General features: G+C 40.6%; 1 protein-coding gene and 1 pseudogene across 1 annotated transcript in view; one reads left to right on the top strand and one right to left on the bottom strand.

The window, feature by feature from the left end:
* The first annotated feature begins 3,973 nt into the window (after positions 1 to 3,973).
* On the top strand, positions 3,974 to 4,504 carry LOC115267867 (small ribosomal subunit protein uS7-like; annotated as a pseudogene).
* Positions 4,505 to 9,236: 4,732 nt separating this feature from the next.
* The window catches only part of LOC109421132 (MOXD1 homolog 2-like), a 404,404-nt gene continuing 388,329 nt past the window's right edge, over positions 9,237 to 25,311 (bottom strand). Inside the window, exon 10 of the mRNA XM_029875425.2 lies at positions 9,237 to 10,640. Within this exon, the coding sequence (XP_029731285.1) occupies positions 10,287 to 10,640 (354 nt within the window). The 3' untranslated portion in view covers positions 9,237 to 10,286. The remainder of the gene's footprint in view (positions 10,641 to 25,311) is intronic.

Here is a 25,311-nt window from a genome sequence, read left to right as displayed (position 1 = left end):
AACTGTCCCATGTTATATGGGAATCCCATATAACATGGGCAGTGCAGCCGTTGAGTGCTCTCCACCGATACACACCAGGCTTTACTGACGTACAGCAGCACAAATTTCACATTTGAATTTTCAGATTTCGGTGCGTCGACTAAATTTATTTGATTTCCCATACATTTCATAAACTCGTATAGGCAGCCCTAACCTTCTTGATCCGTGCCGATCTTTGTGCCACTATCGGCTGTCATTTGGCTACCAAGATATTGGAAGCTTTCAACATTCTCTACTGCTTGCCCAGCATCGTGCATCTGGATGGGTTGACCATGTTAACATTCAACGATTTGGTCTTGTTGACGTTGATGGCTCATCGTTTCATGATCTGACGTTGAGATCATCGAGCTTGCTCTGCATATCAGAGCGCCGTTGAACTAGGAGAGCAACATCATCAGCCAATTCGAAGTCATTGAGGTGCTCCATGGTAATGAGCTGCCACAGCAATCCACGGTCCACGGTGGCTCACGGTCAATCGCACCTACCAGGAACTCGTCGATTACGATGAGAAACAGTAGCGGTGATAGTATACATGCTTGCCTCACTCCAGCAACGACCCGGATGGGATTGAAAAAAACACCGTTGCGCAGTATTCTGCACGAAAATGCCCTGTACAGTGCTTCAATGAGTTTGATGATTTTCTCAGGGAGACGCCTGCGCCTGAGGGCTTCCCACGTTTTTCCGTGATTGAGACGGTCGAAAGCTTTTTCGCAATCAATAAACATCAGGTAGAGAGACTCTTGGAATTCATTGATTTGATCAGGAATGACAATGTGGTCCACACGGGATCGTCCGACAAGGAATTCTGCTTGCTGCCGTCGGAGAGTTGCGTCAATCTTCTCCTGTATCCGGTTTAGGGACACTTTGCAGAGGACTTTGCGAACGATACACAGTAACATGATGCCCCACCAATTATCGCATACAGTCAGGTCACCCTTCTTGGGTACCTTCACTGAGACGCCTTGCATCCAGTCGGCCGGAAATGTCGCGGTTTCCCATATGTTGCAGAATAATTGATGCAGTAGTTGTGCGGATACTACGGGGTCAGTTTTGAGCATCTCAGCTGATATGCGTTCGACCCCTGGGGCCTTGTTCGATTTCATGCTACGGATGGCTGTTTCTGTCTCCTGCACTGATGGAGCTTCGGTGCTGACACGGGTAATGCGTCGAGCCCTTGGCGGATCATGCTGAGGTGTTGATGGCCTGGCCGATACTTGAAAAAGGTTTCCAAAGTGCTCGAACCAGCGTTTCAACTGGTCAGCCGGGTCGGTCAGTAACTGTCCAGACGAGTCTTTCTTTCTTTTCTTGGTCCCACTAAGGCGACGTGAAACATAGTGGAGGAGACGAATGTCGCCGGTATTTGCGGCTTTCTCGCCTTCGTCGGCAAGGGGTCCGCCCACGCTCTTTTGTCCCACCTACATGAACGTTTCACTTTCTTCTCGAGTGCCGAATAGCGCTGACGGGCTACCGTTTTTGCTCCTCGTGTTTTCGCTCGCTCTGTCGCGGCTTTGGCGTTCCTTCGCTCCTCTATCTTCCTCCAGATACCATCTGTGATACACTGCTTCTTCGGGTGCGTAGCTCACCCAAATTATTCTCGCCGGTGGCGATGAAGGCATTCTTGATGGCGCTCCATTGATCTTCTACGCTTCCACCTTCTGGAATATTCTCAGCACGGTTCTCTAGCTCCTTGACAAAGGACCTTTTCACTGCAGCGTCTTCCAGTCGGCGTGTGTTGAACCGGCGCCCGAATTTCTCCTCCTGTCGATGGATCCTAGCAATGCGCAGTCGGATCTCGCCGATTAGGAGATGATGGTCGGACGCAATTTTGGCGCTACGTTTGTTCCGCACATCAAGAAGATTCCGTCTCCATTTTCGGCTGATGCAGATGTGGTCGATTTGATTTTCCGTGACGCCATCACGGGAAGTCATGTCACTTTGTGCACTGGTCGATGAGGAAGAGCGATTCCCCAATCACCATGTCATTGTTGCCATAAAACTCTGCAATCAGCTCTCCGTTTCGCTCATTTCTTCAAGACTATGGCGTCCCATGACGTGCTCATAGTCCGAGTTATCGGAATCAACCTTCGCGTTGAAGTCGTTCATGAGGATCTTGATATCACCTTTCGGAATCTTGTCCACGACAGCATTCAGTTGACTGTAAAAGTTCTCTTAATCTTGCAATTCGGCAGCATCGGTTGGCGCGTAACATTGGATCATGGTAAAGTTTCGAAGGAGGCGAGGAGCGTGTTCACCTCGTAGGTCAGAGTATAGCAGAATTAGACCCGACGCCAATCTGTGTTCTCCAAAGTTCGGCCTACGGACTTCGCTCAGTTCTAGTATCTGAAACTTCTTACGGCATGCCTCATTGGCTAGTTGTGTCAGTTTATCCTGCTGGGCTAGGGTTAAAACATTCCAAGTTCCAATTCTTGTCCATTGTTTCGCGTTGTCGTCGAATCAGTTCGTAATCTTTCATATTCGGTTTCAGTAACAGTTTTTTGGGTTTCGGAAACAGTAGGTTGAGGTTTAAGGTCCATTATCTACCGTGGTGGGGCTGCCATCTTAGGTATAGCTTCCAGTGGAGGAGCATTTCATACTCAGCCGCTGGATGCCAGAACAGACGCTGTTTGAGCCGCACCTCCATGGTGAACAGACGCTCGGGTCGTACCTCCTCAATCTAGCTGAAGTCAGAAGGACAACAGTGCCCATGCTGCACTACCAGCTAAGCACACCACTCTTAGCTGGCGGTCTTTGTCATCGCTTGACCCGTGGAAGCATGAGGTAGGACCAGAGCTATGTTGGACCATGTGTGAGGACCAGAGCTATGTTGGACGCTCTCCTTTTCGACTCACCGTTTTGCAGCCAATTCCACGTAAGAAGTTGAACAACAATTTTAAAACCGGAGGATTATTGCTACTGAGAATATCTCCAGCAGATTCAGGGATAGAATGGTTTAAAATGTTTAAATCACTGAAAAAATTATTTCTGGCCTGAATGAATTTTGAGCAAGAAAGCACGATGTGATCAATATCTTCATACAAATTTCCACAATCACATAAACTTGAATCTTCTACATTGATACGATATAGGAAGGGGCATTGGCGTGAATAAGGGATAGCCCACCTGGAAAAATGTCAAATTTCACTACGAAGCCTCCTTGGATATTGAAATTAGATCTCAAGCCTCCTATAGGAGTTTCACCAAGCGACGCCAATGAAAAGGGAGGTGGGCTCTGACTAAAGTTTATGTTTCATACAAATTTGGAAAATTTTGTAGGTACAAAAGCCTACAAGAGGGTAAGTGGGTTCTCAGATGGCCAAAAAAGTCTGCGTAGTTTATGGACAGCGCATTACAGGAGCGTTCCAGCGGTATTCCAGGGATATTCCAGTAGTGACTCAGCGGGTTTCAAGGGCGTTCCATGGAGCTTCAGGGAGTTTCAGAGGCGTTTCAAATGAGTTCTACGGGGCTTCCTGAGCATTCCAGGGGTGTTCCAGGAAATTTTAAAGGGTATCATGGGATTCCAGAGAACTTCCTGGAGAATCTATGACGCTTCAGGGGATTTTTTTCAGGGGCATTTTGGGAGCTGTTGTTGGTGCCTCATGGTGTTTCATGGGGTTTCAGGGGTGTTTTAGGGATGTTCTAGGAGATCCCAGGGATTGAGGGCTATTCCAGGGGTTTCATGGGGTTTCAAAGACATTCCAGGGGATTTCCCTGATATCACCAGGTATCCTGAAATGCCTTGAAACTCTTCTTCTTCTTCTTCTTCTTCTGAGTGTCGGAAACTGTGTTCAAAAATAGGTTATGAAGCTTAGAATGACAGTTTCACAATCTGTGCGACTACGTCGAAGATGAGGTAAGTCCCCTGAATCCCACGGAAGTCTCTTCCATTTGCTCGCCGACTGTCACAGGCACGTGTAGCATTTTTAGTTGGTTCTGGATCTTTTGCAGCAGCACCATGGCTGAGGTCGAAGCGTTCGATAATTTCGAGGAGGAACAGCCCCAGGTCTTCGAACAGGCCCCGGTTGTGCAGCCGGCCGAACTCCCGGACATCAAGCTGTTCGGTCGCTGGAGCAGCGATGATATCCACATTTCGGACATTTCCGTGTCGGATTACATCGCCGTCAAGGAAAAGCACGCCAAATATCTGCCCCATTCGGCTGGCCGTTATGCCGCCAAGCGGTTCCGCAAGGCCCAGTGCCCGATTGTGGAGCGTTTGACCAACTCGCTGATGATGAAGGGCCACAACAACGTGAAGACTCGACCCGTATCGGTCGCGCCGGTACCGTCCGTCGTCAAGCCGTCGACGTGTCGCCCCTGCGTCGTGTCAACCAGGCTATCTGACTGTTGTGCACTGGAGCCCGCGAAGCTGCATTCCGTAACATTAAGACCATCGCCGAATGCTTGGCTGATGAGCTGATCAACGCCGCTAAGGTACGTGCGATTCAACTACTTTAGATTCTACCGGTGTGGATAAGGGTGGCTAAGTCAAAATGGTAGCGCTAGATGACCCGAACAGTTCCTAGTTGCTACTCCGTGATTGACCAGAATAATCAAAATTGCACAAGGAAGGAACAAACGGAGCATGGGAGTAGCTTAACCTAGAAGTGCACCTTCGAGAATTCCAAATTTTATAACACGGGAGTTTATCGAACTGATTGCTTTTGTGATGCTTTCAGTTTTCTACTCTGTCCATAGTAGAATGATGACCACGATGATGGTTGATGTGTGGCTGTTGTGTTCATTTTCCAGTCCGGTTGGGGGTCCATTATAATTGGCCATTCAATTACAGGGTGGTGACTATCTGGAATAATCTGACAAGTCAGGGAGTTTTTACCTCATGATAATTCCTGCATCATCGATGATAAGCTTACATGAATCCTTCCGAAATAAAATGTTCATTATCCAGGGTTTCTACTACCTGGAAAACCGGGAATCCTCAGCATATTTTATTTACCAGGGAAAAACCTGGATTTCTCAGGAAATATCTTGAAAACTCAAGAAAATTTAACTCCGATAAAAAAAAAAACTTTGGTTAGTATGAATATATTGTAGATCTTCTCAAAGGAAGAGTCCATAGCGTCCATAGAGTTAACTGAATTATTCGTATAAATTAAATAGTTTTCGAATAGGTATGCAGTGTTTTCTTCTTTCCAACATGTTTGTAGTAAGAACAAACTGTCAAAACGCTGCAGGTTTTTACTGGTAAGCTTGTGGCTCCGCGAAGACGTTAAAAATTCCTCTGAATGGAACACGAGGAGAGCTTCTAAATCTAGAAGATATTCCCGGCAAGCCGACGATTCTACGTGGACGCGGATGAACCTGAAAGTTGAAATCCATATAGAAATTCCGTTACAAGGATTTTTCCAGAAATTCCGTCAGGGTTTCTTTCTGGAATGTATTCCAGGATTTCTCGCAAAATTCCTTACGTATTTTTCTTGATACTACTTTTAACAGGTTTCCTGAATTCCGACCATTTTTCCTTGGAGTTTCTCATGAGGATGCTACAGAATTTCAGAGTCCCTCGTGGGCTTTCCCGGAGATGATCCTGCGCTTTGCTCAAAGAAATTTTCGTATGATTTCTACAACAACTTTTCCCAAATTCTCATGAACTTCTATCGGGATAAATAGGGATAGAAAATCTCTCGAGATTCATCTTGGAGTTGTAAAGCGGTTTCTTCCTCTTGGGACGTCTTCAGGAGATCTTCCCAGAATTTCTCTCAGAGTTACTACAGGAGTCATTCCTGGGAGTCTTACTAGAGTTCCTCCAAGGATTTCTTAAGAAGTTTCACGAATTTTCTTCATGACTTCCTCCCGAGATTTCTTTCAAAGTTTTACCTAGTCTGTGTTCTTTTTCTGTGAGCATTCTTCTAGAGTTTCTTTCTTGTTTTCTACAGGAGTATCAGCTGGGATATTTCTCGCGGGGTTCATTTTGCAGTTTTACTCGAGATTTCTTTCGGAGTTTCTCTTGAAACGTCTCTCTTACGGGTGTTGGACCTGGGATGTCTCTGAATTTTCCACTTTATCCTAAGATTTTTTTACCGGAGTGCCTTCAAAGATTCCCACAGGAGCTATTGCAGATATTTCTCATTGAATTTTTCCCGTGATTTCATTCAGAAGGCTGTTCCTCGTAGTTGTTGTACCAAATTTCTTGTAGTGTTCTTGTAGTGTAGTGACCTGAGATTATTTTTGTTTCATTTTCCCGAAATTCTGAATATTCCTTTTGGAATTTCTTCAATAGGTACTCCCAGAGTTCTTGCAATGACTTTTCCACACGGGTTTTTCTCAGAACGTCTCCTGGGATAACTTACGAAATTCCTTATGAGAAATTGCCGGAGAAAAATTCGAAGGAATCCAAGTGAAATCTTGCGAGAAATTCCGCAAAGTCTGAATAAAGTTCGACAGGATCTTGAACAAAAATGAGAAAATATTAGATATCTAGGAAAATAGTTCTATGAGTAACTCCTGGAGGAAATATTAAGGACATCCAAGAAGAAACACTGAAAACCATATTTTGGCAATACCCGTTCTTGTTTACTCCCGATTTTGGCAACACCTGTTTTTGGCAACAATTTCTTACCGATTTTGGCAACACCCGATTTTGGCAACAAAAAATTTTGACCAAAAACTTTTACCGAAAAACCGCTTGTATTCGAAAATGTAATTATATTTTAGCCTTACTCTTCTTTAAAAAATCAAATTTCATTAAACTTTCCAAAATCAACAATTTACAAATCATGACATAACTTATGAACGTCACCTACAGGGATCGTTTTATAACTTGTGAATAGTCCATATTTAAAATATAAGCCAAATTGACGTATAAATGTTGAAAATAATCCACACAAAAAATTATCGATTTTGGCAACACCCCAATTTGGCAACATAAAATTCACCTCGTGTTGCCAAAATCGGTAAGAAACTGTATTGGAAAACGAAATTACATGAGAAATATTGGAAAAACGATGCGCACGCCTCTGGTTGTGAAGGCAACAACTATGAAGATACATCGTCAAAAGGATCGTTAAAAGCTTGGTCGATGGAAAATTTACTAGGGTTACGTATGTTTGTCTGTGCCATATCTATATCAGAGAATTTCTATGTCTCCTTTCAGGCAGTAACAGCTGCCTTCTGTCTAGTCTAGATAGTGATAGGAATGCCTTCAGTCAATCGAAGGTGTCTCCAGTAATTCCTGTTGGAATTCCTCCAAAATTAATCCGGGAATTCACGCAGGAGTTCCTGATGGAGTTTCTCATGAAATACCTCCTGTGGTTTATCATTGAATTCTTCAAGCAGGTCCTTCAGAGATATTTTTCAATGACCCTTATGTGATTCTTCTGTGATTTCTCCAGAGGTTTTTCCAGAGATTTGTTAGAAGTTTCCTCCCGAGATTCACCGGTAATTCTTTCTTCTTAAAATTCTTGAAAGGATTTCTCCAGAATTTCTCGCTATGACCCCTCTGAAAATTCCAACTAGGATTCCTTCACTTTCAGTTATCTGTAATTTCTCCAGAAATTTCTCATGTGATGTGTAGAGCAGGTTGTGATATTCCCGGATCAAGATTTGGTGTACTTTTTTGCACTATTTTTTTTATTTATTGTTTCACTCTATTTATTTTTCACTGCTAATATACTGTTTGTTTCAGAGGGATGGAGGTAAATGTAACCTATGTATAACTAACAATTTACAAAAATATAACAGGCAATCAGCGATCAAAACGGCGAAGTATCTCTTTCTATAGAAAGGTCAAGATTACCGTACGATACAGTGACAAGTAGACCACGTTTTCCGCGTCGATTTATTCGTGCCGAGATCCATAATTTCGGTTTTTCATCACATCCTCAACTTATATTACGCGTTGCGAACATTCGCGGATAATAAATATGTACAACGGTTTTCTTATCCGCAAACTTACTAACACGGGAACGCGAAAAAAGTAATACAAGAACATAGATGAAACTTAACGATTTTAGTTGTTTAGTTGTCCAGTTTTCTCGTTAAGCTACGGCGCGGGTATCTGTTATTCAGCATTGGCAGTAACACTAAACGGAATTGCATACAGTTTATTTTCTAACTGAGAAAGGATAAGCTTAGAACGTGCGTTACTACGAGTTGATCCGACATAAGCGTGGTTTAAAAATTATTCATACCCGGTATATAATTAAATTTAATACACAAACATACAATAAAGTTATTGTATTCTTCCGACAGCCGGCTGGCGGAAGACTAAATCATATCAAGGGTTCCAAAGCCCACATCACGTACCAATTTGAATCCAGATCTATGTAACTTTCTATCCCTTTCTCTTCCCACTAACAAACTTCCTTCCTGTGACAACCGTGGGGATGCGGAGGTACACACGGTCTCTAGTAGCAACGGATGTCACACTAACATTCCTTTCCTTCCCCGATGACCGTAAGGACGTGGCCGGCGCCTTTACTGACAATATAAAGTTTGAACTTTCAAAATTGCACATTGAGGATGGAAAGCTACACCCAGGCCCCATCCTTTTGGTTCCTTGTGAAATGTTGACTGTTCTGGTCAGTAACGGAGTAGCAACTACGAATTGTACGGTCATCTCATGCTCCTGCTCATGCTCATGAATCCCACGGAAGTCTCTTCGGTACCATTATGAAACCCCTTGAAAAGCCTTGATACACATTGAAACTCCTCTGGAATATTCTTGAAACTCTTTTGGAAGCCCCCTGAAACCCTTCAGAAACTCCCATGAATTTAAAAAAACAACAATTTGACAAACGTGCAAGAGACAATTTGAAAGTTTGAGTGTAGAATTAGCTAAAGTTAAAATACACATGTATAAAAAAAAACGAATGAATCGTTCAACAGTAAGTTATCGAGGATCGGCTTGCTTAAGTGCGTTAAACATTCAAGTTCGAGACTTCCGGTACAAATGTTTATATTCTCTTTGTACGGAAAAACAAACAAAGACCCAAGTCCCATTACCAACTATCCAATAATTGGCGTATTATCCTCCCGAAAAAAATGAAAGATAGACAATTTTGCAGTTCTGCTGTCTACACGTTATCGTGCTTACTGCTTTTAAGATAAAATGGAAGCGCATCCAGGTGTAGTATTGACACGAATTTCTGAGAGTACGGGTTTTAATATTTGCATAAGGCAAGAATGTTTTCTCTTGTCAGAGCCAGGTCCTTGTCATCATTACCAATGAGAAGTCCATTAGGTTTTTGTTAAATAGTTTTATTTGATAAATACATTTTTATACATAAATCGGCGTCCGTTGCGAGTAGGTCCGTTTCTCACTGCTTATTTCTACACTATTTGATTAGTAATTGTGGTTCTGGTGCTGTCTCCTGATGTCACAATGAATTTTAAGTTCTTTCACTTCTGATTATTAATTTCCTGACTAGTTTGTGAAGACGTGGAACGACTAGGTTTGCTTCTATTACGTTGTTTGACAATTGATTTATCTATTTTTTTATCTACGAAAGGTTTGACGAGAATTACATCTCAGTTCCTCAGTGGTTGACTATTGAATCGGACGTTGAACAATAAATCAAGGATTGATGTTTGCATCGATGCTTCTATTTTATTCGTGTGATCAATTTCGATCGCTTTTTACACTATGATACAGTTTAGAGCGGCTTTCCCAAATATCGCCGAATCTAGGTGTTTGCTAACGAGCAAGTAATTTCGATCCACATATAGCCTACGCACGATCCCACCGATTGCGCGATTCGATTCGAACCTGGTTGTTCTCCCGCGTTTGTTCGGCTCGAAATAAATCCGCCAACGTTGTTCTGATATTTACACGGTACAAATGGATTCATTCGCCTACGCTCATGCCACCGTATGGGATGATTACTATTTTTCATACGTACGTGAAATCACGTTTCTACAACAAATATTTCATATTTTCTAGCATAACCAAATGACGGCTCCCATTCGGCGCTTTTATTGCTTTCTCGAATTTGTTTCATCTTGTTCGTTTTTATTTCACTAGAGCAAGCGAAATCCTTTTCATCACCGGCGTTTCGAAATTGTAATAAAATTGCAAACGATCGAAATCGTTTTTTTTTATTTGTGCAGGGCTGCAGATTTGCAACTTTTCTAATTTCGGCACCCTCGCGCGGTCAGCGTTCACGTTCGGTCCCTATCGGTTGTGGATTTAATTATTTTGCTATCATATTGCATTTGCCGTCGATGTAGGAGTGATTCTTACGGTACCAGTCGGGGAGGGCGCTGCGTGGTCGAGGTTTGTGTTCCCATTTTAATTAAATTAATCTGATTACAACGGTGCTTGTGGTGGCGAGAATTGCGGTGGCCAGAAGCGTTCGCAGTGCTGCCATTTCCTGTCTTCCGCTGACGCCGCTGCTTCGTCCCGACGTTGGACGATTACCGCCCTGGGAGTAGGTGGAGCCTCCTGGTCGGGGAGTTACCTTGGCTTTGAGTTCCGTGTCGATCAGATTGGTGGATTCGTGGTCGTCCATTGCCGGCATGTCGATCATGTTTGGCTCGCTGCCATCGTGAACCGGTTCGGAGATCATGTTGGTTTGGATGCTACGACACAGGTTCATGGGCTTCCAGTGGCGGGTGATGTTCGTTACGTACGATTCCATTTCGATACCCTGCGAAGGAGAAAAGCGGAAAAGTAATAGGTTAGAAATGTTAAAACAAATGGTTATGGTTATGTTCGAACAGTTATCAAGGATAACAAACGATTACAACATCATGGATGAAAACCCCAAAAATAGATGAATAAATTGTAGCAATTCTGCAGCATCATCTAGAGTTTTCTAGAAGGAGCTTCTGTGAATTGCTTGAGTGTTTTTTTTTATTGACGTGTTTTTTAACTTTTGAACTAATTGTACACTCGAATGTGAAAAAAAATCAATGGGGGTTGGTGAATTTTTGAGAGAAAAAAATAGAGAAACTCCAGGAGAAATATCTGGAGGAATCCTCTCAAAATTTCATGGAACCATTCCAGAAGCAATCCCTGAATAAAATTAAGAAAGTTTCTCAAGGAATTCGAGGAAAAGATTTTTTAATAATTCGAAAGAAAATTTTAAAAAACTTCACAACATTAATTTCTAACACAAATTCTTAAAGCACTTTCGAAGGAATTCATTAGGGCAATCTCAGGAGGAGTTTTCTTGAAAATTCCTTAGGTAATGCAGGTATTACTGAAAGATTTTCGCGAAGAACCCATGGGACAAATCGAGGAGGAATTCCTTATATTTTTTGGAGTTTCTGCAGGACATCTTGGTGAAATTAGATGAGGGGCTTCTGGAGAAAATCTTGAAAGAACATCTACAGAAACTCCAGGAGAAGTAGGAGAAATATGTGGAGGAATCCTCTTTAAAATTTGTAGTGAAATTCAAAAAGAAATTGTTGAAGAGGTCCCTGAATAAAATTAACCAATGTTCTTAGAGAACTTCTGGAAGAATTCATAAGGGGAATCACAGGAGGAATTTCTGGTGAATTTCTTAAGTTATTCAAGTGTTGGAATATTTTCATGAATGATTCATGGGCATATTCGTGAAAGAATTCCTAAGAAATTGTGAAGTTGCTGGAAAAGTTCTTAGATTATTTTTAAGTTTCTGCAAGAATTCCTGAAGAAGTTCTCAATAGGGTTTCTGAAGTTTTATGGAAAATACCAGTTCCTTTTCTTGGACAGGGTTCTGTGAAATTCTGGAAGAGCTTTTAAACAAATTTTGTCTGAAACTCTAGAAAGATTTTCCAGTTTTCAAAGACTTTCTTAAAAAATTTAAACAGACTTACAGATGACCTGTTTTGAAAAATTTCAAATAATTTCTGATGAAATCCTTGGTCAAGTTTCTTCGAGGACCTCACGGATGCTTGGATAAATAGTCGCAGTCATTTCTTAGAGGATTCCTGATGGAATTCCTAGACGATTTTTGGTTGGAATTCCTGGTAGAAATCTTATATGAGTTCATGGCAGACCTTCCAGAGGAAATCTTGGTATAATTTCTGAATCATCCCTGTAAGAGATCTAGGAGTAATTTTATACTGAACTATTGGAAGAACTCTAGCAGAAGTTTCCGTAGGAATTCTTGAAGGGATCCAATGTATACCGCCTGGAGGAATTTCTGGGAGCAACCGTGAAAAAATACTTGGAGAATGCCGCAGCGCATTCTTTGGAGGATCTGGATATCTGGAGAAATATTCTACATAAATTTTTATGTGATTAAAGGAATCCTACAAAAACACGTGCAGGAATTTGAAGAAGATATCAAGAAGAAATCCCTCGGTGACTTCCATGAGGAATCACTAAAAGAATTTTCAGATGTACCGTGGGTACACAGTCATGGATCACTTAGTGGTATTTTTGACTTTCAAAATTCAATTAAAAATAAAAGAAAACAAAAACTACGACTTTGAAAGCACCGTTGGCTATGTTTTGATTCGAACTTTTCATTATCGATCCATTTGAAGTATAATCGCAAGTCATTTCCGCGTAAAAAAGGAATATTTCAATGTTTACAAAATGCCCTATTATGGATCAGCTTCACAGAGTCCCACATATTATGGATCAATTTTTGCCATATTATGGGTCAGTGCAAAATTACTCAAAGTTCCAACTCTAATAATAAATTTGCGTTTGTAAGGCTAAACTACGCAATGTATTCATTATTTTACTGATGGAGTACCCGATTTTACAACAGGAATAAAGAGAAAACATTTACTTCGATAGAGGTGCGCCACTATGGTTCAGTGATGCTCTCCATTTTAAGTGTTATTATTTCAACTCTGTGTTTCCAGACACCTGGTTTTCAAGGTTACATGTTTTTAATGATACTTTTGATACTTTAAGGTAAGAATATTGTATCAAGAGCGTTGAGTGGAACAAAAATCTATATTTCTTTAAAGTGATCCGTTATAGCGTCAAACGATCAGTTTTTGGGTCACATTATGGATCACTGTTGAAAGTCACAGTATTTTAGTATTTGAATCCCAGAATGAAACAAAACTTCTTTTAATAGATGCATACATATCTTATCCAACGTGTACGAGCGGTTTTTATATCAAAATGGATTGATTTCGACACTTTTAGAGCTTACCGCTGCAGGAGTAGCTTCTTATGGAATTCGGCTGTTTACTGGTAGATGTGAGAAGACAACACTATCGTTGCATTAAAATACATTTTATTTTAAGATTGAACTCTTGTAAATGACTTTTTATCTCAGAAAACAAAACATGCTACAAACATGAATTTCGTGCCGAAATATATGTTTTGAGCAAGATATTCGACTTTAAACAACAAAGTGATCCGTAACTGTGTGTGATCCATAACTGTGTAGGGACGGTATACATTGAAAAAAAAAAACAGCTTTCCCGGGAAGCTTACCAGACTGGTAAGAGCAACGATGGACGGTGTGCAGAACAGCGTAAGGATTTCGGGTGAACTATCCAGTTCATTCGAATCTCGACGGGGACTACGACAAGGTGATGGACTTTCCTGCCTACTATTCAACATCGCCCTGGAAGGTGTTATGCGACGAGCCGGGCTCAACAGCCGGGGTACGATTCTTCATCTTTGTCTGTTTTGCGGATGACATGGATATTATTGCTAGAACATTTGGAACGGTGGCAGAACTGTTCACCCGCCTGAGACGCGAAGCAGCAAAGGTCGGACTGGTGGTGAATGCGGCTAAGACAAAGTACATGCTGGTAGGTGGGACTGAGCGAGACAGGACAAGCCTTGGCAGCAATGTTACGATAGACGGTAAAACTTTCGAGGTGGTAGAAGAATTCGTCTACCTCGGTTCCTTGCTAACGGCGGACAATAACGTGAGCCGTGAAATACGAAGGCGCATCATCAGTGGAAGTCGTGCCTACTATGAGCTCCAGAAGAAACTGCGGTCAAAAAAGATTCAACCCCGCACCAAATGTACCATGTACAAGACGTTAATAACATCGGTGGTTCTCGACGAACACGAGACATGGACGATGCTCGAGGAGGACCTGCAAGCACTCGGAGTTTTCGAGCGATGCGTGCTGAGGACGATCTTCGGCGGTGTGCAGGAGAATGGTGTGTGGCGAAGAAGGATGAACCACGAGCTCGCTGCACTTTACGGCGAACCCAGCATCCAGAAAGTGGCCAAAGCCGGAAGAATACGATGGGCAGGGCATGTTGCAAGAATGCCGGACAACAACCGTGCAAAGTTGGTGTTTGCTAACCATCCGGTTGGTACAAGATGGCGTGGAGCGCAGAGAGCACGATGGGCGGACCAGGTGGAGCGTGATCTGGCGAGTGTTGGACGTGACCGACGTTGGAGAGCTGCAGCTGCAAATCGAGTATTATGGCGGCAAATTGTTGATTCAGTATTATCATGAATTTGATGTTAACTAAATAAATGAAATGAACATTGAAAATAAAAACAAAATCATCGAAGAAATGCTAGAATTTCGTAAAGAATTTCTGTAGAATTATGAGAATTGTGAAGGATTCAACTGTCGAATTCCTGAAGATATTTCTCAGAGATTTAGTGGAGGAACTTGTGAAAGAATTTATGGCGAGATTCCCCAGCAAATTCCAGGCTGGATTTCTTGGGAAATTTTTAAAGAAATTCTTGGAGGGATTTCTAAAAAGAAATGTTGAGGAGTCCCTACTGAAATAATTGAAGAATTTGTGAGAAAAACATGGGAAAATTCCAGAAAAAATCTAATAGAGTGCAAATTTTTAGAGGATTTTGATTTTCTCAAATCTTTTAATTGGTAGGTTTTAACTCGATAATTAGTTCTCCTCAAACATTCCTGAGGGATAGTTCTGGAGTGATTCGAAAAATCGAGAAATTCCTTAACAAATTCCACGGAGTACTGGAGAAATCCCTCAAAGAGCTCTTAAAGAAATTGTGCATAGATCTCCTGGCGAATTTTTTTAGGAAAAATTCCTTGAAAAATTCCTATAGCGATTCTTCGAAGAATTCGTGGAAAATTTGCTTGGAAAATGACTGAAGGAGAAAATGTATAAAAAAAATGTGAAGGAAATTGATACAGAATTCATGGAGGCATCCAACAGTAAAGTTCTGGTGGGTTTTCTTGGAGAAAGTCCCCAAAGAATTTTATATACAACTTTGGAGTAGAGCTGGAGGAATCTCTCGAAATGTTCTAGAGTAATTCCACTTAGATTTCCAGGAGATATTCCCCCGAGAATTCTGGAGGAGTGACATAGAGAATTAAGGAATTCCTCAGAGAATTTATGAATGAATTCCTAAGAAAATTATAGGTGAGTTCCTTTGGTTAATTCCAGGATGAATTTCTTGTAGAGGTTCTAAAGGAGTTTCTCGATATTTTTTTGGAGAAAATTTTCCAAAAACTTCTAGAGGAGCTCCTAGGAAACTGTTCGAAGAATCCCTGCAAAATTCGTTGAAGTGATTTATTTGGTGAGTTCTTATGGATTTTGTTCGCAGAAAATCATCTGAAAATTCTTGAAGGACTCATTGGAAATTTCTTGGAGTAGAAAATTTCTGCTGGGCCAATTTTTTAAATATTTTTTGTAAGAACTTTCAGATGGATATTATTGTTTTTTTTTGTATAACTCCTGGGTAACTTTCGGGGTAGAATTTTTAAATTACTGAAATAATTCGTGTGAAGTTCATCAGCCAGTGCTCTGGAGTACTCTGGAGAATTCGAAAAATAATTTCTTGTAGAATTGTAGAATTCTAGAAAGAGAGGCACCTAGGAAAAGTCGTGCTGAAAGAAATATAAAAGGAACTTTGAAAAAAAAAAAAGTAACATCCTGAGATAATAAATGCAAAAAAAAATAAGAATTAGGTACGATTCATGGAAAAATTCTTGCAATACTGAATCCATTTCTGCAATAAATATCAGAAAATGATTGGACATCACGAATAAAGGATTTTTCCACAAAAAAAAACTTTTAAAGCAATTTCTGGTGAGTATTATCGAGGAAATCAAGAGAGTGTGTAATGGGATTTCGTCCGGGTGCCGGTGTCGCGCGCTTTTGCTTCGGTGGTTCGATTCTTTTTCTATTTAATTTTCTATTCGGTAGGTGATAAGATTTGGTCCGGGTGCCAGTGTCGCGCGCGTTTGCTTCGGTGGTTCGATTTTTTTTTCTTTTTCGATTCCGAAGTGAGCATTTCGACGGCGGAGTCGGTTCCGAACTTTCCGCTTCCCGTCGGCGCTAGTTCACAATACACTTTTAGTTGATAATAAATATTTTCTTTCATATTTTTCATTTACACAAAAGAGTGAAAAGTGTTAGTTCGGGCACGCCGGTCGAGAAAAAATCCGGGCGTCGAAAAGTGAGTCGCGTTCAGTGTATTTCTGTGTGGAATAGACTAAAGGTTTCTGCTCCCTAGTGGAATGGAGACGCGCGATAGCATTTTCTTTTTGGCTAGTTTTTGCGTCGAAAGATGGTCGATTGTTAACGGCGGTATGTGTATATTGATCCATTGTCAAATCATATCACATACCATAGGTGACTCCCGGACTGACAATGTACCTTACCCTACTAACAAAAAATCCTTCCTGAGACAAACGTGGAGATGCAGCGATTCGCGGTCTTTATAACAACGTTTGTCTTACTAACATTCCCTCCCATCCTCGATGACCGTAAGGACGTGGCCGGCGCCGTTATTGACCTTAATAAAGTTGAGAGCTCTCAAACTGTGTACATTGAGAATAGCAAGCTAGTCCCAAGCCCTATTTATTGGTTCCCTGTGCAATTTCGATTGCTCTGGTCAATCACGGAGTAGCAACTACGAATTGTGCGGTCATCTATGCTCATGCTCATGCTCATGCTCAGTATTATCGAGGAAATCAAGATTTTTTAGAGAAAATGTTTGAAAAGTTCTTAGGAAACCTATGGAGAAATTTCTCAAAAAAAAACAAAATTTGAGAAATTTCTGAAGAAATGTAAGGGAATTTAGTTTTGAAATTCGTGTTTAAACTTTTGAATAGAATTCTGGATAGATGTTTGCAGGGAATCATGAACCAAATAACAAATAAAAAGTCTGGTCAAACATTTGAGAAGTTTTTTAGATTATAGAATATCGCGAAAAAAAATTCTTGAATAACTTTGTAATAAACACTAAATTTTTGAAAAAAATATTCATGAGAAATTCAGGGGCAGTTTTGTGAAGTAATTTCTAGAGAATTGCATGTTACTCCTTCCAAATGTTCCTTTGAATCGTGTAGCCAATCCTATGAGATAGTTATGAAGAAAAATAAGAAGTTACGGGGAAATCTTCTGTGGAATTTTTGCAAAAATTTCTACGAGAAATGTATAGACTCTTAAGCCATGCAATATGGGTCTGTTTGGTATGGGGAAGACGTCTGGAATCCAAGAACGGCGATCAGTATATCCAAGATGGTGGTCTAAAATCCAAGATAACTGCCTACAATTCAAGGTGGCTGCTGTTAAATGGAGTTTTTGGCTTCAAAACCATGTAGTATGCGTATATTTGGTATTGGGAAGTTGTCTGGAGTTCAAAAATAGCAACCAGAACATCAAAGATGGCGGCTAAAATCTAAGATGGCGGCTCAAAATTCAAGATGACTGCTGTTTGAATAATTTTAGGCCATGAAATACGGACGTATTTGGTATAAGGAACATGTCTGATGCTCAAAAATGGTAACCATAATATCCAAAATGGCGATCTGAATTCCAAGATGGTGGTTTATAATTATTGATGGCTTTATAATCATGCAATATTAGTTTTTTTTTACTTATTCGTTTATTTGGGAGGCTCATGTATAATAAAAAAAGACACTACACCGTCTTCCTACCAGAGGTTGTACAAACTGAACAAACACTAACATATGACAATGGACAACACACATAACACCCAATGGCCCAGTGGTGAATTTTCCGTTTGACGAAAAGTTTTCCCCAACTGGAGCGGGAATCGATCCTACACTCCGAGTCTTACGAAACGTCTAGATGACTGACGTCTAGCAGTACGGCCACGAAACCCATAAATTTGGTACGAGGAAGATGTCTGGAGTTCAAAAACGGTAACCAGAATATTCATGATAGCGGCCCAAAATCCAAGATCGTGGCTGTTTAATGAAGTTTAGATTTCCTGAGTAAATAAATGGAGTCCAGAATGAACAAGACGGCGGCCTGAATTCCAAGAAAGCGACCCGAAATTCAAGATGGCTGCTGTGTAATGGAGTTTTTGGCTAAAAAACCATGCAATATGGATATATTTGGTATGGCGAAGATGTGTGGGGTCCAAAAATGACGGCAATAATATCAAGGTGGCGGCTGTTTATTTGAGCTATTGGTATTTTTTGTATGGAGAAGGAGGTATTCCGCTCACACGCCTAGGTTCATCATCATCATCATGATGAAGAAGTTGTATGGAGTTCAAAAAAAAAAACGACCATAATCCAAGATGTCGGTCACAAATTCAAGATGACTCATTTTAGTTTTGAAAAATATCATGATAATTTTTTTCTATATCTAGAGAAATTCATGGGATGCTTTCTAGAGAATCCCCTGAACGGGAGCCTGGTTGTATGTAGATAAATGTCTAGTACAAGTTGTTTGGAAATAGTTTGTTCTGAAGTATATTTTTGAAAAACGAAAACCTTGAGAAGATCTTGATAGGATATTTTTGATAGGAACTTTACAAAAATACTTGCATAAATTTCTGAAAGATCTTGTGAATAAATTCTTGAAGGAAATTATGGAAAAACTACTGGAAGGGCAGCTAAATAAAAAACTCACAGAGGGGTTCAATAAGTTGAAAAGACTCCTCTAAAATGTCTTTTGAAGTTCAAATACTTAGCAAACAGCTGAGATTTGACCATACGCGTGAACAAGCTTTCCCACCAATTATAGTCAGGATTCGTTATACACAATGGATAGCACATTACGCCCACCGCGATTTTTCGACTGCCTTACATTTGAGTGAGCTCATTTTTTGTGTGTAGGTAGCTGCTGTATTTCGTTAGCTTATAACCTTCCAAAAATGAGCTGAATTGGTTGAAAGACAACAAAGAAATTGCGGTGGGCGTAAAGTGGGTGGGTTCTTCTTCTTCTTTTTATGGCTCTACGTTTCCACTGGAACTTGGCCTGCCTTTCTCCAACTTAGTGTTCTTTGAGCACTTCCTCAATTATTAATTGAAGGGCTTCCTTTGCCTGCTATTGCATGATTTTGTATATTGTGAGGTAAACACAATGATACACAATGCCCAGGGAGTCGAGAAAATGTTCCCGACCGAAACGGAAATCGAATCCGCTGTCTCCTGATTGGCGTTCCATAGCCTTAACAACTAGGCTAACTGGAGTGGGTGGGTATATCCCACTAAAATTACCCCCCTAAAATACTTGCACTCACGAGCCTAACTCCTTGTTTATGTGTATCTGATCTGGCAATACTGGGCATCCGACAGATAAGGGTGGCCAATCAAGTTCAAGCTCAAATCCTTGAGGAATTACTGAATTACCACCAATTCACATTTTTTTCAATACATTTACAACCATACATTATGGATAACACTCGATGATCATATGTGTAATATTTTCCCAATGCTTTACTTTTACATCTTCAATATTTTTATTACCATACAATTTTACTGTTTGTGACAGCTGAACTGCTCCGCAAATAATTTATTCCCTTCTCGGTAGAAAACTGCAACCCCGCATGGCACGGCATATTTGTGTATCATCTTCACAGTCCACTCCTTTATCACGATATTTTCCTCGCTCGAGTAGCTCCTCTCGGAAACCCAAGAGTTGAGATGAGTAGGCACCACCAGCAGCAGCAGCAGCACCCCTTCCCACACAATTGACGGCGTGAGCCCGAGACGATGTCGGCATTTTCCTTTGATGTTGATTTCAAAAGCTTTTTTCCTCCTCTTTTGTTGTTGTTGTGTTTTTTTTGTGTTCTTGTGCCAACCATGCTCCCACCCCCACAACAAGAGCAGTGAGTTTGATGAGGATGACGAAGGTTTCATCTCCAAGCTGTGACTGCATTTTCCGCTTTCGGGTATGCACAGCCCTATATGCTGAGATTGCAGGAGGTTGTGTGTGTGTCTCTGTTGCCGTTATTATTATATTGCAGTGGCTGCTGGCTGACGAAGAAGGCTTTAGTGCATCTCAATAGCAAATGGGGGTGAACTGTACAACAACCAACCGACAGCGTTCACCCGGAGCACACTGATGAGTATGTGTTTGGCCCATCAACTCTTTTCACGTCGTCGTTGTTGAGCATAAAGTTGGTTGGTAATGATTAGTACGGTGGGTCGGGCTGTGTGATTGTTTCTAGTGTGAGTGTGACTGTATGCTGTTTTATTTTCTTAGACTAGGTTTTCCACAAGCATATCTTCATCACTGATGCTTAGGTTTGAGTGAAACGTGAAGGGGGCAGCCATTCAAGCAGTTTCCGGCCAACCGGTGTGATTAAGCATGAAGAAAATCTTGAGGCATTCAATCTCTCCACAGACTAGGCCTAGTTGGCTTCCCTTGGGGCGGACGTTGATGCTTGGCCATAGAAGATGAAAGGAGAAATGCCGACATAAGATATTCATCGTCATTAATTTGCCGGCGACCAGTGGTTAAGTGCTTACTTTTTTTCGGGAAGTTGTTTGCCACTTGCTTTGAATGTGGTTCTTTCATTTTTTTATGTAGATGAGAAAAAGTTCATAATTGCGAAACCCGAAGCAAATGCTAAACTATATTAGGGTAAAAGCCCCCTTCTTCGGCCTAGTACCTATATTCATCTCATTTTGTCTCAAGGACTAGAGATGTGCGCCGTCGAGATTTATTACTTCACGCCGCCGGATGTTTTGATTTTCTAGCACGCCGCCAGCTTAAAACTCACCACGCCGCCGAACTTAGAATTTCCCCAATAATCTTCAGAAAATAATCGATTTAAGTTTAAACGCTCCCAAAATGAATGCATGTCATTCATTGCCGAATAAACAAAATATTTCGTTCAATGATCCTGTTGAGATTTTAGTTACTTTTTAGTCACTTATATACAGGGGATAGACAAAATGATCGGGACAGGCAAAATTTTCACTTTTTGAAAAATGTTCAAATAGCTGTAACTTTTCGAAAAGTGCATCAAATATTCTCAAATTTTTACTGCAAGTTCTTCAACTAGTTGTGTATCAGTGGACAAAATTTGGAAAAGATCGGACAATTCTTCACGAAGTTATAAAGATTTTTGAAAAAAGGTAAAATTATCCGACGGTCAACTTTGAGCTGTTATATCTCCGGATTCAATGAACCGAATGCAATGAAATTACGACCATTTATGACTTATATAATGAGCTATGAAAAACCATTACCTTAACCTAATATTCTTAACACGGAAGAAAATTATAACGATAAGATTATTTTTCTAATAAAACACCAAATTACCCAAAACATCAACATCGTTTCAAAATTCAATATGCAGATTATAGTTCATTTAGTTTCCCTCTAATTGACTGATACATAAATGCGTTTTGAAGGAAAGTAACAACATAGCCGCCAATAAGTCGAAAAAGTAATGGGATGTATATTGAAAATAGACCAATTTACTAAAAAATCGTGAAAAAAATAAAATCGCTATAACTTTTTTGCTTGTTAATAATTTCAAGTTAAGTCAAATGTTTTCCAGAGTTCATTATATAAGTCTTGAATTGTCAAAATTTCATTGCAATCGGTTCATTGAATCCGGAGATATAACAGCTCAAAGTTGGCTATCGTATAATTTTATCTTTTTCAAAAATCTTTATAACTTTGTGAAGAATTGTCCGATCTTTTCCAAATTTTGTCCACTGATACACAACTAGTTGAAGAACTTACAGTAAAAAATTTAGAATATTTGATGCACTTTTCGAAAAGTTACAGCTAGTTGAACATTTTTTGGAAAGTGAAAATTTTGCCTGTCCCGATCATTTTGTCTATCCCCTGTATCATCATATAAAAATCCTAGCAAATATCATATTCTTCACACAAGGTGTATAAAGCATGCAATGACAGCATGCATGCTTTTCCCCGCGTGACGTCATAACGACGTTCGTTTATAATTGAGGGGGTCAATTTTTCATTACATACATACAAAATGTGAGGAATTTCAAAATCAACCCAATTTTCTCCGATGTAATGAAATCTGAAGAATTCAGGTTCTAATAATTCAATTCATGCCATAACTTAAGAATTATTTAGGCAGCATCCATTTATTACGTAACGCTAAAATTTATATTTTTGCGACCCCCCCGCCCTCCCCCTCCGTAACGCTTTTTTGTATGGAAATCCAAAAATTTTTGTATGGGCCGTAACGCTTAGCCATACTACCCCCCTCCCCCAAGAGCGTTACGTAATTTGTGGACTGCGCCTTATGGATTTTTTTTATTTATTATGGAACGTTTAATTGTCTGCCGCACTATATACGAGTGCGCAATTACAAGTTACTACACTAAAACCTCAATTTATGCACATGGCTGGGGGTGCATAAATAAAAAAAGGCATAAAATGAGGGAAATTTGTGCATAAAAAAAAACGCTTCCGTAACGCCTCTGAATCCCGCCGAAAATGCTCTGAAACTTCCTGAAATGGCTCCAAAATTCCCCTTAAACCGCCTCGTACCCCATGTAACGCACCTGCGACGCTCCGAAACCCCCGAAAACGCCTCCATAAGGCCTCTGAATCCCGCCAAAAATGCTCTGAAACTTCCTGAAATGCCTCCAAAATCCCTCTAAAATCCCCTCGGACCCAATGTAACGCATCTGAACCCCCAAAAACGCCTGCCTAACGCCTCCGAATCCATCTAAGACCCACTTGCACCCGTTTAACGCACGTGAGATCCTCGGAAACCCCCGAAAACGTACCAGTAACGCCTCCAAACCCCGTCGAAAATCCTCTGAAACTCTCTGCAATGCTTTCGAAAACCCCCTCAGACCCCCAAAAACCCCCCGGAGATCTCCTGGTACCTCGCGGAAACCCCTGGGAACCCCCTGAAACTCCCCTGTGACTTCCATTTGCTCATCCTTATAAACACCCTTTAGCCGCCGTTGCAATAGTTACCGTCATTATTAAATATTCTCATGCACAATATTGGTTCTGAGTAGCTTTCCCTTAATTTATGCAGGTCATAAAAAAGGTGCATAAATTAAAAAGTGCATTAAAATAACATGCATAAATTGAGGTTTTAGTGTATTTACATTCTCATATGCAAAGTATAGTTTGTTAAAATGTTGCGCTATATGAGATGTAAAAGAGCGAAATATTGAATTCTCATTTTTAGCGCCGCCGCCGCCGACGACCAAAAATGATGTTTTAACCGCGGCGCACATCTCTGCCGAAGCACCAAAGCAAGCATCACAGCGCTGCCAGACATCAAGAAACAAGTAGTTAATTGAATGAGATTTGGTCACTACAAATACGATGTTTTTTCAATCAGAATATGGTCGTTTCTTGGTTTAACATCTTGGTAATCGAACTTCTACGCAAATCGATCAATAATTTCATTTTCCAACGCCATTTCTTTCAAAATATTTGGTTTGGTTTTCATTAATATGCTGCTACCGCTCAAGCTTTACGAACTATCATCCAGTTCGGCAGCACTGATTTGCCAATCAGCTGTGAATGTATGCGAGTGCAAAACGTGGGGAGCGAGCATAGACGATTCGTCGCGCCGCACATTGTTATGACTTCTCCTTTGCGAGAGAGGAAAACAATCACAATGAAACTGTCACCTGCTAGGGAAAGGGAGTGCGTTAGTGGGTGAGTGCAGAATGCTCTACGATGAGAAAATGTGAGAGTGGTTGTGGATTTGCTGTAAATACTGTTGAGATGAATAAGGGGCCACCCGGTGGACCGCGATGAGATGAAAATTTTACGGTGTGCTGAAGATAGGTGCGAGTGGCTCGCGATTTGTGATCGCAATTAAATCAAATATTGAAGGTAAATCCCACTCTAGTGCATCGTAAGATCAACAGTGGAAGTGAGCACGTGTGTTAAAGGTTTGTATCATTAAGTTTGAAGCGTATACATTGCGCTGTGAGTGATTTTTCATGTTGCACATCCTTAATGAGACTAAGATAGGCACAAATACCTAGTTAAAAACTGCTGCCTCAATTATCGAGTGCTTATACCCACTTACAAAATATGATACAAAAACTAGTCTTGAATAGGGTAAGTGTACCAATTATGGCACTACCTAAGCAAAACTATTTGTATAAAAATAACAAGAAGACCAACGAATGTCACCAATATGTTAAAAGATAGCTGAGCTAGCATACTTTACAGGAAAAATATAGAAACGGAGCCAAAACTACCTTTAGTATTTATTAAAGCGTGTGCCAATGATAGGAACCCTGTACCAGTTATGGCAACATTTGTTAACTTCGGTTCCTTTTCGCACTATTTGCATGCATTCCTTACGGGATTAGCCATAACTGGTACACTATGGCGAAAAAGGGTGCAAGGAAACCGAAATTTTAAGGAAAATGATTTATTCCTACCATAATTTGAGCAAAATGTGGAGTTTAAATGAGTGCAACCATATTTTGTGAAAGGGGATCTGTTGTCTATATTTTTTTTCTTGTTGATTTACATCGTTTAAGGGTGAAAATCAACTATGGCGAATAATTGGTACTATAGCCATAATTGGAGCACTTACCCTATATGAAAACACATTTTCAGAAATGCTATGCATTATGCTGTTAAAATGTGGTTAGGGGAATCCGACCCGAAAGGTCTGATGGGGTAAAATGGCTCAACTAATAAAATCATTCCTGAATGTGATTTGATCATTACTATAGATGACTAGTGCCAAGATATGTTTGCATAAATGAACCTTCTGAAAATCGGGCAGGCAAACCTACAAAGAATCTTTTGATTTTCCAATGAAAATTGGCAACTTCCGGTTTTTCTTGCTTGATTTTATTATGTGCCGTTGGTTTCCATGGAAAATGAGAAACACATGGAGACGCGTGGTTGTTGATGTCTACGCCTACACTATCCAATCCATGTTAGGGGTCTTTTAAATATTACGACCATCGTTTAGGTCTGTAAAAGTGTGCTACTCCATGTATTGCGTATACGAAAAGGGGGAAAAGGGGTCTGAAATACCCGAAAAATCATGGACATCATTTATTGAGGTCGTCATTAAATAGCATCCTATCCCATGGCAGATGACCTTTTTGCAGCACTTCCGTAAAACCATCTTTCTCATACTCACATGGCTCATTAGAAATACGCGCGTCGGTTAAAAAGTTTGAAAAAGGATGACTCAGGATGTTCTAGGTGGATCGTCCAACATAGCTCTGTCGTCACAAATTCTTACCTCATGCTTCCACGGATCAGTC

The sequence above is a fragment of the Aedes albopictus genome, chromosome 3 (genome assembly GCF_035046485.1).
Source record: "Aedes albopictus strain Foshan chromosome 3, AalbF5, whole genome shotgun sequence".
Lineage (NCBI taxonomy): Eukaryota > Metazoa > Arthropoda > Insecta > Diptera > Culicidae > Aedes > Aedes albopictus.
Note: the sequence above shows the minus strand (reverse complement) of the source record. Positions and strands in the feature narration are given on the sequence as shown.